We start from the raw sequence: 18,831 nt of genomic DNA, 5'->3' as shown, positions 1-18,831 counted from the left end.
CATAGCATAATCATGTTGAACCTAAAAGCCATAACATCCACCTAAATAGGATATTAGACTTATGACCTCCAAGTTAAAGGAAGTCTTGGAGTTCAATTTCAAGATTGCACCTCTTAGCTAAACTGGAAAGCATAAACCTGCTTGCCAATAAAGAACATAGTTCCAGTTAAAACTAGAAACCAATTGAACTGCACCTCCAATAAAGCTAGACTAATTAGCTATTCCTAGCTGCACATATGAACCATGATCAAATCATGTTGAACCCAGTGATAAAAAGAAACACCATCCACCTGGCTATAGGGTTAGGCTTAAAGAACTTCAAGTAGGAGGAAGTCAAGATTCATTATAAGGACTGCATTTTTATCTTAAATTTGTAAAAATCTAGCTAACTGCACTTTCCTATAAAGAAAAAAATACTAATCTAAACCAGTGGAGGAGCTAGAAATTTCTAGCTAAAGGGTACTAAGAGTTTAAATTTTAAATTTTATGGGGCAACCATATGCAAATAAGTAAAAAAATTAAGAAGGTAGTAATATATAAATGCAACAATTTTTGTAGAATGGCATGGGCCAGAAGCTATTCCCTACACCTCTATTAAAAGCTAAGATTATAACATTGATAGAAAAGGAAGAAGCAGCTAATTTCTAAGGACTTACTATTTGATCTTTCGATTTCTAGCGCTTCGAAAATCCAAATGTTCTAGCTTTGCCGCCTCCCATAAATTTTTCTAATGGCTCCCAAATCCAAATTTTCTAACTTTGTCATCTCTCGTAACTTTTTCTAGCGGTTCTCTAATCCAAGTTTTCTAACTTACCGCCTCCCGTAACTTTTTCTAGTGGTTCTCTTCTCTAATCCTAAAATTCCAACTTTGCCGCCTTCCGTAACTTTGCTTCCTTCCTAGAAAAACCAGTATTTTCTGGTTATGGCGACAGCAGAAAAGAGCTTAAAGGAGAAACTGAAGGAAAAGAAGGCAGTGGAGGCGTCAGAAGAAGATGAAGGAATATGGCCGTTTGCCAAAACTCCATTAGAGGCTCAAGCCTGCTAAGACATCTTCAACGGTGGACATTAGACAGGAAGAGTGCTCAACTCCAACTGATTAAAACTCAAAGATAACGAGGGATTTGAAGTACCAGACTGCACCGAAGAGTTTATTGATCCACTTATCAATGCTATGTCCCCGTGAATGATAAGTTTATGGATCTTCCATAATTAGAAGCGTTCTTTGTGGGGAAGTTTCCTTCAGTCCTTTTTTTGAAGGAACAAACTCATAAAGTTGTGGAATCCATTTTAAGTGTTCTTTTTTTTTTTTTCCCCACAGGAGAATCTCTCTCTCTCTCTCCCTCTTAGAAGACACTTGCATGTTCACAAGTTGTTGTATGACAACCTTCTTTTCATGGTTTTCTCTCCCATTGTAAGCTTTCTAATAAAAGATTAGGTGTTTATTTTGGCATTAGTTTGTTGGTTCTTTCTTGTTCACTTTTATTTTAGATAACTCTGCCTCTAAAGCACCTTATGGCAATCCTCCTGACCGTGCAGCCGTATTGGTTTCAAGCAATTAAATTAGAGGAAGACGTACCCCCTTCCTCCTATGTCCTTGGGCTTGCCCTAAGAGCATTGTGCAGGGATTGTACGAAGCCAAGGTGTTACAAACAGCGGCAGGAAGAAGACCACCCCTCTTTTCGTTTCGAGAAAGGAAACACTCTGTTTGCATCCATGATTTTTCAATCTCAACCAGCGCTCTTCAACAATCGCTTTTCATGATTGTAAAATCTTTAGTACACTGCACCCTCCAAAATCCATCTTAAAAGGCTTATTAGCATCCATAGTTTACCAACCGTCCATGTTCAGTTTGAAAAGCTTAAAGCCAAGTTGCAGGCACAGTGGACCAACAAACATGAAAACCAGAGTAGAGCTCGTAAAATGTACTTCAACGACTGACCATGTCCAAATTTTAACAATTTCCCTCACCATTGTTGTCCTCATCTGTTGACAAACAGGCCCCTCAAATCACCATTTGGAGAACATACCAGGAAATGCAAACCTCTTAGCACCCCTAGAAAATGCATATTTGCTTATGGATCTTGGATCTCATTTACACATTTAAGTTAAACTTTTTAGAATGCGCTGAAGGGATATTCGATCCCACGAACCCTTCTGCCAGAATAACGAGACTCTAAGCGTCAGTTCTCTGCTTGGCCTCTGGGGACTTCGTACTGTCGAAAATATCGAAGTCAAACATCTAAGTAAACAATTTCTGCAAAATAACGCATCGCCCCAAATTCATCTAGTTCCAGAGATGGCCTCGCCTGAAGCAAACATAAAGATGCACGACAAAAGAGGTTGGACTTGACTGTCTCCATGCGCAGATTCCCCTATAAAGAGGCGTGGTCCCAAAGATTCAAAAATGGGAGGATTCACGTGAGAAAAGTAGCCCACTCTGCGGTCGTTTTCTTCTGCAAAAGTTTCTCAAGCCTCACATGGCTGCTGAACTTGCTTGAGATAAAAAAAAATCTCATCTGAGTGTTTTCCCTCCCCAGACTGTTTCAGATAAAATAATCTTATCTGGGTACATTTCCTTCTCAGAAATGAAGGAAAAATATTTGCACAGTATCCAAAAAAACACATCAGTTTCAAATCCATTGTCCAACATGATCAGCACCAGAACCGCAGTCGCCAATACTGAGAAAACCGTTCTGGTAGTCTAACTTCAGCACCTAAACTTTCAAGGCTTTTATCTCTGTTTTAGTTTCAAGATTAGTTTTGGTGATGGACCTCAAAGGTGGCTCTCCAACTCCATTTCATCCATATCCCTCACTTAACGATCGTTCAGCAAGCAATCCAGAACACGAACACGGGAGTGCTCAAAACATTTCCTCATATGGTGTGCAAGCCCATTCCAGCCACCATTCCATCTTGGTGCAGCCAAGTGAGCAAGAAAACGACCTGAGAATGAACGAGTTTACCCATTTCATGTTATTTACCATCTGTTCACGAGGATGCAGTTCAAGAAGCAGATAGATAGAACAAGGGCACATACTTCCATCCATGAGGGGGAGACCTCGCTCTTGTAGAGGGCAAGCAGCTTTAGACCAAAGCCCCATATCACAGACTGTTGCACAGAAAAACACTTCACCTAGTTCAGATCAAGTAGCTTTCTGCTTGCATAGATAGCACCAAGAATCAGGGATATCCACTGGGCATTACCCATCGAATCTTCTCCGCTTAGACATGATAACATCATCATGACAAACACCGGCTGCATCATGGCGCCAGCATCGTCTTGAATACTCAGGGCCATCGTCTCTGTCCTCCCTGAATTTCTCTTTCCTCGGGGACGTACCCAACCGGCTCTTTATGCCCCTGCCAAAATCCCTCGAGCTGCTTCTGTGAAAGTCGACATTCACCTCAGACCGAATGGCATCGTAAGAGCTGTCGTAATCATCCTCAAGAACACCGACCCTTTCAACATCCTCAACATCGAAGTGCCTAACAGCACGCACAGGTCCACGCTTCTCAACAAAGTTTACTCCCTCATCAGAAAACCTTCTGTAACCTGTTTCTCTGGCATCATTAGCAAACTCTCTAAAACGCCCAGGAAGCAAACGCCTGCAGTTCTTCTCAATGTCCATCCTCTCAGGTGAATCCACTCGAGCAAACCTGCGCATGTTCCTTGGTGACAACCTTCCAGATGGAACCCTATCAGGAATGAAGACTCTGTTACGATCCATGGGAGCCATGTCTCTTATTTCTTCATGCCGTCTTGGTATGGAGGATCTATACATTCTAGTTGATGCACACATGTCCATCATATCATGTGGGAAAGAACTGCCCTGGCAAGGTGACCTTCGTCTTTCAAAACCATGTCCGAACTTAAAAGGTGGTGGTGATCGACAACGAACAGGAGAATGACATCCATCAGACCTCTCAGAAGACCGCCTTCTGGGCGACAGCCACAACTGAGGAGAACGTGTCCTTAATCTACGTGGAGACCTTCTACCAGGATTGTATGAACCCATTCTTCCAACAGGCGAAAAGCTCCGCTCTCCCCTACGAAGGGGCCTGTCATCAGCTGAAGCATAGTGAAGACGGGAGAAAGCCTGGCCATGTGTATCCTTGGGCACGCCTTCGAGAAACCTTGCTCCACGTCTTGGAACAACCAACTCGCTGCCAAATTCATGAAATTCTGCATCTGGATTCCTACACCTGTCGGAACGACGAGCCATTTGCATGTCAAATGGCATCTCACCTTCCCTTGCTGCTGTTAATCTTCTTTGTTGTCGCATATGGAAACTCTGTGATGAGATATTAACGGCCTTAGCCTCAGATCTTACTCTTGCCCCTGTCCGCTCTGTTACAATGGTTCCATCAGGCGCGACAATGAAGCCATCACTTTCAAGCTTAGCTGCTGCAGCTATGGCAGCGTTTTTTGATCCCATGGTTCTAAAGCCTGTTATACCATTTTGACGCTCAGCTGTGTATTGTTGATCTGAATCCCAGCTGCCACTTGTATCATCAGGATGAACAACTCTCCCTCTTAAGCGTGGGCTGTCAGATACTGTACCCGCAAATGTCCTCTCCTTGTTTCTGTCTTTTTTAAATTTTGAGCTCGAGTCTCTGTTCATCTCATCTCTGTAAACAAAAAACGAACAAATAAATCACGTTAATTGGAGAGAACTAGAAGTCCAACTGAGAGGGGTACACAAAGAATGCATGGAACAAGAAGCAAAACCTGTTCCCTTGAACAAGTACTTTATCTTTACTGGATAAACTATCAATACACTTTTCCATTTTAATTCGGGTAGGTGTGGCATTAGAAATGGACCCCCTTTTATCCCTTGATGATCCATCTGAAGGCCGACCTAGACTAATGATACGGCTTTTACTAGTCTTGCCAGCAGGATGTGTACTGACTTCTTCACTTCTTCTAGGTTCCTTGAGGACTTCGTCCCTCACAGGGGATTTCATTGTTGAACAATCTGATTTAGTTGCTTCTGCTGAGCTACAATGCCTGACAGTCTTCAGCTGCACAGAGGTCCCAACTTGACCATCCTCCGTCACAGTCTCCAGACTTGCACTATGTGCTTGATCAGACTTTGTCTCTACTACCTGCTCGCCGAGACAGCAATCTTTCAATGCATGATCCTCTGACATTACTTTACCAGCCTCGGTAGAACCAAGGATGGCAAAGCTTGTAACTGATTCTTTGTTCACTATAGATGCCTGCACATGTGACTCCGGAAGGATAGCAGGATCATTCCCCTTTTCGTGGACTACATTGCCCACATCACTGCCATGATGATTATCCTCCTTTCCAGCAGAGACAACAATCCTGCAGTCGCCTTTCTCCTCTGTTGTGCAAAAAGGACCATTCTCATCTACAGATGCAGAAGAACAAAACTTCTTATCGATGTTCTTTTCATGTTCTTCATCCTCTGGCACTCTGATTGTTTCCCTGAGCTCACCTTCCTCATAGGGAGAGTCGTCTTCATCTTGCCGTTCAGACAGATGTTGCGTACCACTACCAGCAGCATGACAACCATCTGACTCGTATTCACTGTCATAGGGATCTTCATCAAGAATACCTTCAGAAATATTAATCTTCTCATCCTCATAAGACATAGGTGCACTATCAACAGACATAGCTGGATGTGCTAAAGGATAGGAGAGGGTCTTGGGAGCCTCATCAGATGAAATCATTATAGGAACACCATTTGCACAGCTGGTAGGAACACTGGTAGACGACACACCTATTTTGCAGTCTGCAGTCACTAATAACTTTGATTGCAATACCATGTTTTTGCCACCAGAAGACTCAATATTCTGGCTTGGCTCACTAGATGAATTATGAGAATGAGCTTCTGCACAAAGAAAAGCCGCTTCCTTTTTTTTAATACTTGTCGAATATTTAAATCCTTCAGACTGACATGTTTGAGTAATTCCTGATTTCTGTGAACAGTTGCCTGAACCCAGAAAATCCCCAACCTGATCAGAACTCATTGTACAGGCAGATGATGGATTTCCCATAGTGGCAGGGCAACTAGAATAATCAGCATTGATGTTTTCATTGGCAGATACCTTTTCCTTATTAAGGTCCAGAAGATTGTCAGCCTGAGTTACATGCACAACTGCATCAGTAGCAATCTTATGCATATCATCTGCAACAGCTTTGTCTTCATCTGAATGACAACCTAAACCCTGGCTGGAAGCAAGATCATCAGAAGCAAAAGGCGCCTCCGATCTCTTCACATCATCACCATATCCAGAAGAGTACTCTGATCCTTTAACCATTTGATTCAAAGACATTGAATGAACTTCTGTTTTCTCGAAAATTTCCTCAACCTCATAATTTTTGTTATTTGATTGCTCAGTTTCAAACGTTCCACTGTTCCCCACCTGATTACTTATGTCAGATCTAGGGTTACAGCCTGTGACGGTAGAGGGTTCATCCCATGTTTCCATAGAAGTATTCAAATCCCAGTGGAACCTACTTTCCCTTGATTGTATGCAAGATAGGTCTTCACTACCTTCCATTTCAGCATCTTCTGCAAGAACGTGCTGACTTCTTTGACCTGGAATACAGTGGAAATCATCTTTAGCTTTGGTGCTTTCTTCTCTATTATTAAGGTCACTGCTCAAGTCCATGGATCTAAAGATCCCAGCAGAAACTGCAGAAGAACCAGCAATGCTAGCCTTCTCAGAGACAAGATCAAGCTTGGACCTTGATTCATGATCTACGGTTTCCTGAACCATATTACTATTATTCTCTGATAAGCTCCTTTCTCCGACAACATCTGCTTGATTTGGTGCACATTTGGTATCAACCAAAACACATCCGGTTCCACTTGTTTCAATGTCATTTACAACCTCTGATGCCCCCTTTTCCACAGAAGGGCCAGTTATCTCCATGACAGAGTTGCCCTCATTGCTAACTCCAGGCTCTGAAACTCTTTTATGCTCCACTATGCCTGATGTTGACCTGAACTGTGACTCCTGTTTCCGTTCTTGCACATGAGCTTGATCTGAAACTCCCGCAGCAGATGGGGCAGCTGTCATCATCAAAGGCACCCTCCTTTTCTTAATAGGCATATTTACTAAAGAGTTGCTGAAATTCCAACCCATGTGATTCATCACAGACTGCAATCAGAAGCTTCAGTGTCAATATTCAGCTCAAAAAGGAAGATCTTGAATAACACATTGAAGTGAATGCACAGGGAAGATAAATAGAAACCTCCTGTTTTTCAGGCAGCGACATATTTTATGTTTGCTTCAAACCTGAAGCTGTCCAAACGAATGCTTTACAATAGATTAACACTTAGTCTAAAACTTGATGAGTATTATACTCTTAAGCACATCTCCAGTTGATGCTAGCTGCCTTGTGGGATATTCAAGCAACACCAGAAAGAGAGGACATATCCCTTAATCACAGTCTGCACAACAGGACAGAATCATCCAATCTCTTAAGTTGGAAAGCAAAACACTATTCGAGGATGTCTTAATAAAGAATGTACATTCTTAGCCATAATATTCCAACTAAACACTAAGATTGCAGCAACTCTGATAGAACTCCGAGATTGCTAAGGTAACCTGTATTTTCACGTATAAATGATGTTATCAATACCTCCCACATGAAGATGTGGAGAAAAATAAACCCATAGAACTGTATTAGACCAAATATCATCATACTAAGCTTCAAAAGACAAATGGATATATTAAAAAAGGTAGGGTTCGTGCTATACCCAAAACATCATGCGTTCTCCCATAAAGAATTCCCTAGCATTCCTAGGTCCTCTACTGGAAGTTAAACATAGTCAAATTAACAGAAGCAAATGATAAAAGGCCAGTCAGTTCTAGTACCAAGAGAACGACTTCAGTTTAAACAACAATAAGAAGGGAACAAAAAGCATCACCAAGTACAGCTTCGATTCTATACATGCAACAGGCAAGAGAACCATCACCAGTGGCAAAAAGGGCAAGTAACAGTAAAGAATGATTTGAAGTGCCGACTACAGAAAAGTGACATGAAAGAGCCAGATACAGAGAGATAAAAATAGAGCAAAATATTACGTGCATCACTAAAAAAACAAAAAAACAAAAAAAACATTGAAAACACAAGAAGAGGTATAAAGCGAGAAAAAGCAACACAAGGGTTTGGATTTAACCCACTTAATGAGATAAGATGGATATAGCAGAAGTGGACGGAGATGGAACAACTTATCTACGTGTGTGGGTGTACCACCACAGACGCCAGAAACCTTTTTTCCCTTTTTCTGGCTTCCTACCTCCTCTAAAGCAAAATTAGAAGATCTGGAAAAACCTGAAAGAAGGAAAACAAACCACCCAGAACCTCGCACAATCCGCCCAAACCCCAATCCTTAAAAATCCAAACCAAAAAACGCGGAACCATAAAACTATGAAAATACCGATATCAACAACATGAAAAAGCAACCCAAATCCCAATTGACACCCAAGAAGCAGAAACAAAATCATCGAAACAATTTTCAAAGAACGCAACACCAAAAACACCATGAAATTAGCTCCGATGAAGCGGATAGAAACTAGATCAGAAGCCCAAAAAAGAGAGGGGAGGAAGAAACGAGACAAAGGAAACACAAAACAAACTCGAAAACATTCACAACAAAGAAAAAAAAAAGATCGAAAGGCATAGAAAGAGAAAAAGAGTAAAGAAAAAGGAAGAATTTCTTACCCTAAAATGAAGAACACAAACGGTCGATCAGCTACAACTGACGCTTCCACCTCCCCCTCTCAACAATGAAGAGGAGCGAAGGAGACGACTCTTAAATAGGGATTTTGTCCCCATCCCCGCCAAATTAAAAAACAGCGACAAATAAATGTCCATTTAGGGGCTCGGATTTTGGCGGTAATGTTAAAATTGGATCTCACATTTCTCTTTTTCCTCATATGGGTCTTATTTTTACAAAATTACTAAACAAGAAAATGGCAGAGATACCCGTGATAGTAAATGAGAAGGCCCCTTTCATAAGGGCAAAAGTAACAAAAAAGACTTCTCATAAAACGATAAATATACACTAAATTCCGCCTAACCAAAATTAGCCAATTGTTTAACTTGATCGAACTTGAAAAGCCATTTAATCAAAGATGACAAAGAAAGTGAGATCTGGTCGTCATCAGTTAAATTTGAATTTCATATGTCATTTTTTAATTGAATTTGGTCTTACGGACAATTCAGTTTGAGTTGAAGGGAACAATCCTAAGTTCGCTAAAGTCTTGATGTAGATTTAGATCTTGAAAGAGAGGAAAAAAAAGGAAGGCTTCTGTCTGCTCATCCAAAACAAGTCATAACGATTCAGTTCAAATTACATACAAAGATTAGATTTTATGTTAATAATATAAAGAATCAATTACAATGTGAAATAGAATACAGAAATTCAATAGAATAAACGCCATAATATATTATTTGTTATGGCGGATTAGCCACAAATGACTTGCTTGCTATTAAGTAAGCACGAGACGGCAATATTAAATTTGGCGTTCGAGTCTATTTGAAATGTGAATGAAAGCTTGGATTTCTGGGGATATTATTTATAATTTATTTTCTTTTATATGAAGGAGGAAGGGTGGGGGGGGAGAGGAAAAAGGAGAGAATAATGGTAGTGGTCAAAGTGATGCCGACACATGGGGAAAAAAAGATGCCCCGAGGCAGATGATGATGGCGTTGAAAAGGGGAGAGAGAGAGAGAGAGATTTTAGTATTATAAAAAAATTAATAAAATATTTTTAAAATTTATGCATTTTGGTGCATATAAAACTCAAAAAATAACAGTTTTTCTCGGTTAATATTATTATTATTATTTTTACATCTGAATCAAAGTGAAAAGAAAAATGATAACCACGCTAAAACAACCGTTCCAGTAAGCTTAAGTGGTCCGAAATAAGATCAAAGAAAACAAATTCAATCTAGAGTTGGAAGTATTAAGACCAGGTTTTCACCATTATGGCACATATTCGACTCGTTTTATGTGCACTCATGGACATTTCAAGTGCTGGCAATATCTTATGTTTTCCTAAATGGCGTGTATTCTTGTCTTAGAGGGAAAATAGGTTTAATATCTTAGGAAAGAGATGTATATTTTGGTTATTAGATGATTTATTTTTCATATTTTTGTCGTCGCTAGAGAAATGTTTTGTTTCTAGTTTAATAATACATCATATAGATTTATAAAACACTATATTAATATTTATATTGCAAAACACTCTCTAAGTCATCATTTTCAATAACTTGTTTGGGCTTGAATTAATTGATGCAGAGTTTATACCAGCCAATGTTCCAATAAACACCAATACCAAAGGAAATTCATTTTATTCTTTTATTGCAAAAATATGACCCTATGGGACCAAGTATAAGTGAAACATCTTGTTTATGTGAATATTTAGTTCTAATATTTCATGAATATGCTTTAATCACTTATAAAGTATTTCAACTACCAAACGAATATATATATATATATGTATATATCATATGCAAACATAGAAACATGTGAGATACACGTGCAACCATGTGGGCAGCAAAATAAGAAAGAAAGTGACCCTCCACTTGCATGCATCTTGAAAGGGGGCAAGTTGGCATTGTTTGTGTACATGGTAGTGTGGACTTCAATCTTATCCTGAATTGGTTCTTAGAGATCACATGTCTATGTCAGTGGGGTCTAGACATTCAGATCTAAATCCAAATCTAATTTTGTTGACTTGATGTAGACATTCAGATCTAAATCCAAATCTAATTTTGTTGACTTGATGAAGCTTGAATCTGACCCATTGACATCCCTACTACCACGAATTTTTTGGATACTAATCTGGATCTAGGATTTGTGGTAATCTGAGCTCTACTTGGATCTAGATAAGATATCTAGATCTTTCCTCTGATCCTCTATTAGGTGGACTACAAAGGGACAGTTTTTGGGTTCACCATGGATTGCAAAATAGTGGATCTGAAATGCGTGGTCTGTCAAAACAGTGATTTCGAAGCAGAGTGGATTTCAAATTACCTTGGATCTTAGATCTGAAGTGATCAAACAAGAAAAAGGATCTTTAGCTTTCTGCTTTTGTGTCTAATTCTGATCCATTGACATGGTTTGGCTCCACAACAAGTCGGGTTAAGTTTGTAAGTCACAAATAAACGGCGAGATTTTTCTCAGGTATAATATGGCAAGCTTGAAAAAAATGAGAAAAAAACGAAAAAAATATAGTAAACTTTTAAAAATTTTAAAAAGTAAAAATAAGGAAAAATAAAATAAGTGAGAAACTAATATATAAACATCAAAAGATAAGTAGAGCTGCAATAAATAAAAAATAGAAAATAAAAAAAAAACTGTTTGGCATTAAAAAAACTGAAAAAATGAGAAAAGTGAAAAAAAACTGGAAAACGTGAAAAACACATTAAAAAAGCGTTTGTTTTTTAAATTTTTTTGAAAAAAAGTTTTTTTTTTAGTTTAAAATGGTCAGTTAATTTATCAGGTTTTTTTAGCGCTTTTTTTTTCCGAAAAAAAACGTGTTTTCTATGACTATGGACTTTGTGTTTCATTCAATGCTTAGAGCTAACATCCTTGTTGTAAAGCTAAAATATTATATTTTCATTACCAACTATGTAACTATTTTGAATTCAAATAATTGAAGTGCTTTGAAAAGCAGATGTAGATTAGTTGGGTAGAGCTAAAAAAACAAAAATCTCAAAGCCAGCATTTTTTAATCTTTTGTAGACATCGGAAAGGTAATCGGAACATGTATCAAAGACAAAATTGAAAGATCGAATGTGATAAAATCTTCATTACAGATCATAATCACCATTACAATTCGCAAGCCTAACATCTTCTTTTGATGCCAAATTCCAAACCAACCTTTCATTACAGATAAATCAAGAGACAATGGGAGCAAGAATCGGCATTACTCCCATCAAACACCAAATAAAGACTAGACACAATTAAAAAGAACATCAACAAGAGAATCCTAGACAACTCTCCCTCTCTAGAACAAATGGAAAGAAAGCATACATTATTCTCATACAAACACACACACCAAACTAAACCAAGAAATTCCCCTTGTTTCTCTAGTAATGGGCATGGTTTAGTCTCCTGCAGTTCTTCCTGATCTCACCCATTGAGCCAGTGAGGGGAGTGATGTTCCCCATCTTGATCATGGACTTGGCAAACTGCTCAAAGAACTTCTCATTGTTCTCAGCATAGAGCTCAACAAGCTCCATGGTCTCCTTGTTCTGGGTGAAGAGGATCTCATCACTGCTGAGCAGCCCTTTCTTTTCAATGATGTTCTTGTAGTAGAAGTTGTCGAACTTCGCCACGGTGACAAAGTCCAGTGGGAAGAGGTTGTTGTCGCCGCCGGACTTGGGGCAGCCTGACCTGAGGTGGGCGGCATAGCCTTGATCAAGTGTGTAGTCGGGCTCGCCGTTGCCGGACTGGTTGTAGAGCCTCTGCCTGAAGCTGGTGCACCTGGAGAATCCAATTGTGTGGCTCCCTACATTCATGTGGACAATGGCATAAGATTAGAAGTATATAAAATTGATTAAAGTTCGCGCCTCAAGAGGTTTGCCATAGCTGGTCGGACCAATTACTAGTATAATACCGAACCCTGGTTCGAATCTGGTGGGGATCTATCCTTACATAAACTCACGCAGCCCTGGACCCTGAAGGCATGGCAAAAAGAGGGGAGCCTCGGATCCCGCAAATCTCAATCCACCATAACATTCTCAAGTTGTTCCTACATATCTCTGTAATTGAGATGCAATCCTCTGGACTAAATCTAAGTCCAACTGAGCTCAGATCTGAACTTTTTTGCTGCACTAAAACTTAACAATGAGAATCTTGATTTGGGAAATAGAATTACCAGAAAGAGCGACCAAATCGACGAGATCAAGGCCCTTGAGTTTGAATTTGGTGATGAGGGTCTGGATGGTGCTGTTTGGAGCTGGGATGTTGTAGTTTGATCCGCTCAAGCTTGCTCCAAGAGAGTCTCTCCTGCCCAATGGCACCTCCCAGTATGGTCCACCAGACTGTGGAACAGACAAAAACAGGAAGAAGAATGAGCACCGTTTGGCTGATCATGGAATCTGATTGGGATTTCAACATGCCAATTTAGTAAAAAACTATACAAAAAATTGTCCGATTTCATGAACTTGTTCATGTTTTTCACTTGGTAAACTCATTCACCCATTTAATTGGAACAGATGGAGTTCTAATAAAAGATGGAATTTCTCAAGCAGATCTTTTCCGGACAGAATCTTAATGTGAAGAATTCTCTAAACGAAAAATTGATGTGACTGTATTTTTGGCAATTCCCTTGTCTTTGGTCTTCATACTTGCATGAGTGCGTGCACACACACACACACACACATGCACATAAGAACAGAGGAAAAACAGAGAAGACAAGGTGAAGGTTCACGTACGATAACAGTTGAGTCTCTTGCAGCAAGAGTGAGAATGTCCGCACAGGAGACAACTTCAGGGCATGCCTTCTCTACCTCAGCCTTGATCTCATCAATCACTTCGAATCCCCTGGCCGAGTTCCTGTTTGGGTTCGATATCTTCTCAGTGATTATGCCGTCAACGCCGTCCAAAAGAACAGATGCATCACAGCCCTGTACATTGCATAACCATGTTAATTCTAGAGAGAGAGAAAGAGGGAGACTTCGACAAGTTGAATCATGATTTATGAATGCCATGACTATGAAGCATCCCGATCAGGCTTTTTCTGCAACAAACAGTAAATCATTTTCTTGAAGGTTCTCAGAACTTATGAAAGATACAGTGATCTGACAAAACTCGTGACTGATGAAAGATGGACATTAAAGATGACGGTGGCAGCTTCCTCAGGATACTGGCGAACCGAAATAGACAGGCTATTTTCAAAAAGCAAGAGCTACCAAAGATAGGTATTTGAAAAAACGAACTGTGTCTGAAGATCAACAGATTAGCTTTAAATGAGATGCTGTGTAGCTATTTAGGAATAGCCAATACAGAAAATATTGCTCAAAAAGACCAAGGCAGACTTTCGTTTTATGAACAATAAATGCAAAGAAATAAGCAACAAATGTTAAGAAAATAAAAGAAAGAAGAGATTTTCCAAGAAAAAACAGATTGGCAGGTGAACTTCTCTCTTTCTTGCTAAAAATATGCAGGCTTTTTTTTTTAACGTGGTTTGGAGACAAAGTTCTCGCAAACGTGGGGATTAGGTAAAATCTAAAATTACATAAAAGCCTTTACAAAAAATTTTCACGGAAATCAAATATAGATCAAGCTCCGCACTCCAACAATTAAAAAAAACAAAAGAGATTTTCAAAGAAAAAACAAATTGGCAGGTGAAGTTTTTGGCACAAATAGTCAAACTGGGACCTGTCTGGTGTTGGGTGTACTAGGCTTGACTTGGTGGCACAGGCAAAACGGAATGGTCCTAGATAGAAAAAGAGAGGCTCTTGGATCATATTCAAAGCAATCAAAAGTTGGCCCCAGCTTGACCATATTCTAGAAACTCAATTTTTTCCTTAAATCACCAGAAGCATATTGTCAAAATCTTGGTTTGTTTGCTAGCGCAAAAAAATATTCACAATTTGCAAGAAAAACAATGCCCTCTTCGTTTAAACAACCAAAACCAATGACATCAACTGAAAATATTCCTGGCATCAGACTCTGCAAGTTTTTGAACCACCAAGAAGAAACTAAGCATCTAATCGGCATTGTTAAGCCAGTGCTGCGCAGCTAAGAAAGAAGAGAAAAAGACCAGAGATCTCCAATGGCCCGACCTTGACAAAGCAGTCATGGAAGTGGAGCCTGAGCAAGGAGGCAGCCATCCTGGTCTCACGAGCCACGGCCCGGGCGACGCCGGCCTTGACTATCTCTTGGAGATGAGGGCATGACTTCTCATAGAACTGAGGGTAGAGATAGTTCTCAACAGGGTGAGCATAGCAGAAAGTAAGCAAGCATGGCACAGAGCACAAGAAGAAGAAGAAGAAGAAGAAGCTTGGGGATCTCTCCATGTTTGATCTTTTGGGTGTCTGAGAAACTTCAGTTCTTGTGAGAGGAACTTCAGTTTCCTTGGGTGGTGCGAATGAAGGTGGCAGCCAGAGGGGTGTATATATAGTGATGGAAAGGAGGACAATTTGAGAATTCTTTACTCTGAAATGCAAAGAAATGGTGGTTGTAGCGGCTGCACTATTGTGCAAAGAAAAAGTACAGTGCACCTCTTTGCTTTTAATCAAATGGGTGACCGTATTTTTATATTATGTTTTCCTTTTTTTAGACTTGTGTGTATGAAGAGTTAAAGAGAGGGTTAGTTGGGCATTGAAATTTTTAGTTAGCAGATAGAATGCTTGGTTGGCTTGGCTTTACTTGAACTTGGACTTTGGAACTACATTCACATGCATATAGTGAATTTTTTTGGAATTATATACTTAGACTAGGCAGGCTATGAGAAATGTTGAAAGTGAAACAAAAATTGGACGATACGGGCCGAATTGGCCCATACGGTTCGACCCGAAAGGCATTTGGCCCTCTTCATTACTTGAGAGACGATCCGATGCGCACCAATATTGATGATTGTCGTTTTAACACAAAATATGTGAATCTATCAACTGAAATAGTAGTTTTCATACAATTATACAAGGTAAATCGTAGAGCCTTGTTTTTCAGGCTGCACAACCAACCAGCCAAGCCAACTAGGGCTCGACTCGAACTCGCTTGAAAAAACTCGATTCGTTTATAAATGAGTCGAGTTCGAACTTACAAATATACTCGAAATGATAAACGAGTCGACTTCGAGTTTAAGGAACTCGACTCGTTTATACTAGACTCAACTCATATTGATACTCTATATAATATTATCAAACTGGTTCACCAAATCACCGGTTTTAACTTTGAAGGTAAAAACAAATTTTCATAAGTTATACGAGTTTAACGCTTACACAAGTTAATCGAGTTAATACTTACACAAGTTAACGCCTAAACAAGTTAAATGGGTTAAACGAATCGAGTTCGTGCTTGTTTTTGTGTAATCGAGTCAAGCGCGAGCTTGTTATAAGGAATTCGACTAGACCTTGAGTTTTGGAGCCAAGTAAAGGTCGAGCTGACCAAGCTGGAACTCAACTCAGCTCATGTGCAGTGTACGTACTCCATATCAAAAGTATTGGATATCAAAAGTAGTAGCCCAATTTCTGGCTATTTGAAAAGCTTTAGACCCTTCAAATACATAGAAAAATACCGAGGAACATCTTACGTAATTATATTTATATATATATAATCACAAGTGATCATGTCATAGATGACTAAAATGACATTTTCTATTCTGATGTTAATTAAATTTCCCCATCATTATTTCAAAATAATTTCATGTTACAGATTTCATATTTGATAATTTGAACCAATATACAAGTTTTCAGTACTGATCTGATTAAAGAGACGGAGAGAGAAAGAGAACAAAATATGCGGGGCAGAGTACTGGGGAACAGGTTTAGATATTAGCGACATTTTTTTTTCAAACGGTCAAAAAAGGAGGGAGCAGGTCAAATCTGCATTAAATCATTAGAAATGAATGAAAGGGAAGGGTGAGTGGGGAGGAAGGCAACGCCTCCCTCTCTCCTCACCTGCTCTCTGCTTCTTGCTTTGTCTCTTCCTCCACCTCATCTCTTCACGTACTTGCTCCCATTACTAACTTCGTCCCTCTTTTCCCCTCCTTCTTCCACCGCTTCTCTTCATGTACTTGCTCCCATTACTGCTGCCGTAGCTCCGACCTTGAAGTCCATGTCTGCTCCTGTTGGACCCACTGGGGTTGCAGGTGCCGGTCGCTTCCTTTTTTCCTCCCGGCAATAGATTTACTGCAACCACTGTCGGCTTCTTTGACCGCCAACCTTCGTTTATTAGATTATCATGACTTAATTCGATCTTTTAAATATTAGGGGTACGATTGATCCCACCGTCCGATCGAATTAACTATCCTTTATTATTTCTTAGTTTTTTGTTTTTTTTTTTTTTTTGGTGTTAGAGGTGGTTGCCGGCGACCACCGGGGAAGCCATCGCCTCCCAGTGCGGCAGGCCCTCCCTCCTTTTCATTCACGAGATGGCCGTGGAGCAGTGGCTGGCCGATGAGCAGAGGGGCCCGGAGGCTGCCTGAATTTGGGGAACAGCCTCCCCCTCCTTTTTTTTTTTTTTTGGGTGGAGAGGTCATTGCCTCCTGAACCCTGCTGCGGACAGCTCTACAAAACATCTACACTGATTTCATTCATTCATGAAGTTTAAACAATCAAATATATCAAAACATTAATATATATATATATATAACTTGTGTATGAACTAGAACTAGTTGGAATCAAGCCATGTGAATATTTTACCCCACAAATTAAGGGGGAAGTTGTTAAAACGTTTGAGATGGAGAGTGGAATTGTCAAGATTTCATATGATTGCGCTTTTGTTTGAACGCGGTGTCTAGAAGGGATCTCTTGGCGTCCACTACATTGCATGACTGGAAAGATGTCAATCAATCGCGAAGTGATCCTCAGTAGTTGGTGTTTGGTACCTTGGGAGACACTGTGGGTCACAGCCATAACTAACATCAGGCTCCCTGCATTTCTTTTTATCCCTTGCTTGTTGTCCTAACGCAAGTTGTACACACGACCTCCATAATCACAACTGCTTAATCATCATTTTCTTTTTTAATTAAAAGTTGATGAATTCGTCAATGGTGACAGTTCGCCGGCCTGGAGATAATGAATGCCGGAGGTTGCCGGAAACCGGCGACAAAGAACTGTGAGCGGTGAGATAATTTAGGGAATGCATAGATGAAGGGGTTTTGTTAATGATGGAAATGAGTAACATCAGATAATATGGATCACTTCTTCCTCAGTTGTAAGAAACCCATGAAAGCTTTCAACGCGCTTCTTGGCATTGATTTGAAAAAATGATCTTTGGCTTAAAAGTGTGTAAAGTTTCCACATGAGGATACGTTCAACGGTAATTAATCAATGCTTCATTTACTGTTTTTCCACAGGAAACCAGAGAAACGTAACGTGTCGTTTTTTGTACGTTGGTAACTTAAAGAACGATCACGTCCATTGTCATTTAGAATTTCCATTATGATAAAATAAAGATTGTGAATTTTTCTTTTTGAGAACGTAAAGATTAATGAAAATTAAACTAAAATAAAACCTTTTTTTTTTTTTACAACTGTGGATTCTCATCCCGTTCCATTCTTTATTTTTTGCGTGTGAAAGCTTTGTCTGTGAAGAGCATTATTTTAATTTTTCATTTTATAATGTTGCCTTAGACTCTTATCTTAAAGAAGGCCAACAACTCTCTACTTGTTTTTGTTGAAATAATGAAAGCTCAGTACGGCCACAGATGTAGGAAGACATTGTTTTTGTGTTCTTGTATGTTTGCTTTTTTTTTTTTCAAATTTTGAGTGTAAGACAATTCATATGTACATAAATTGCAATAGTATCACTTTTCTTTTTTTTGTTTTTTCATAAGAGCAGACATATATTTTTCGATTCAAAAGCACAGCCAGAAAAAAATACAAGCTTCATTAGTGTTACTAGCAAAAAGGTTGGACCTATGTCAAAAAGTAAGACTATCTTCCATCTAGTTATAAACAAACTCTAGGCTCATAAATGAAATTCAAATTTCTTTTGAAAAGAGAAAGCAAATTGATATTGTATACCATTCACAAGGTGTATAAAAGTTAATCTCAAGAAAAATGATGAAGTCAAGGATCTACCTTGGTTTCCAACACTGGTGTTTCATTATCAAACTTTGGAAAAAGTTCCATAATCTTTTGTTGTCTTTGTGATTGAAACAATGGA

General features: G+C 39.4%; 2 protein-coding genes across 9 annotated transcripts; both read right to left on the bottom strand.

Moving 5' to 3' along the window:
* Positions 1 to 1,740: 1,740 nt before the first annotated feature.
* On the bottom strand, positions 1,741 to 8,810 carry LOC116247304 (uncharacterized). 8 transcript variants are annotated; one of them, XR_007572461.1, is made up of 6 exons: positions 8,705 to 8,755; positions 7,737 to 7,791; positions 7,229 to 7,584; positions 4,730 to 7,134; positions 3,038 to 4,629; positions 1,741 to 2,943 (listed from the first exon to the last, which is right to left on the bottom strand). XR_007572461.1 is itself a non-coding variant. In XM_031619405.2 (5 exons), the coding sequence occupies exons 3-5, from the start codon at positions 7,250 to 7,252 to the stop codon at positions 3,201 to 3,203; spliced, it is 3,858 nt and encodes a 1,285-aa protein (XP_031475265.1). In that variant the 5' UTR covers positions 7,253 to 7,584; positions 7,737 to 7,788; positions 8,705 to 8,758; the 3' UTR covers positions 1,741 to 3,200. The 8 variants fall into 8 exon arrangements, 7 of the variants coding, with proteins under 7 accessions (XP_031475265.1, XP_031475264.1, XP_031475267.1 ...); XM_031619405.2 differs by having other exon boundaries at positions 1,741 to 4,629; positions 7,737 to 7,788; positions 8,705 to 8,758; XM_031619404.2 differs by having other exon boundaries at positions 1,741 to 4,629.
* A 2,963-nt stretch (positions 8,811 to 11,773) lies between these two features.
* Positions 11,774 to 15,106, bottom strand: LOC116249307 (peroxidase 72-like). The gene is made up of 4 exons (XM_031622541.2): positions 14,785 to 15,106; positions 13,432 to 13,623; positions 12,873 to 13,038; positions 11,774 to 12,503 (listed from the first exon to the last, which is right to left on the bottom strand). Exons 1-4 carry the CDS (start codon positions 15,016 to 15,018, stop codon positions 12,082 to 12,084), a joined length of 1,014 nt encoding a protein of 337 aa, XP_031478401.1. The 5' UTR covers positions 15,019 to 15,106; the 3' UTR covers positions 11,774 to 12,081.
* Positions 15,107 to 18,831: the final 3,725 nt, after the last annotated feature.

The sequence above is a fragment of the Nymphaea colorata genome, chromosome 2 (assembly GCF_008831285.2).
Source record: "Nymphaea colorata isolate Beijing-Zhang1983 chromosome 2, ASM883128v2, whole genome shotgun sequence".
NCBI classification, from domain to species: Eukaryota; Viridiplantae; Streptophyta; class Magnoliopsida; order Nymphaeales; family Nymphaeaceae; genus Nymphaea; species Nymphaea colorata.
Note: the sequence above shows the minus strand (reverse complement) of the source record. Positions and strands in the feature narration are given on the sequence as shown.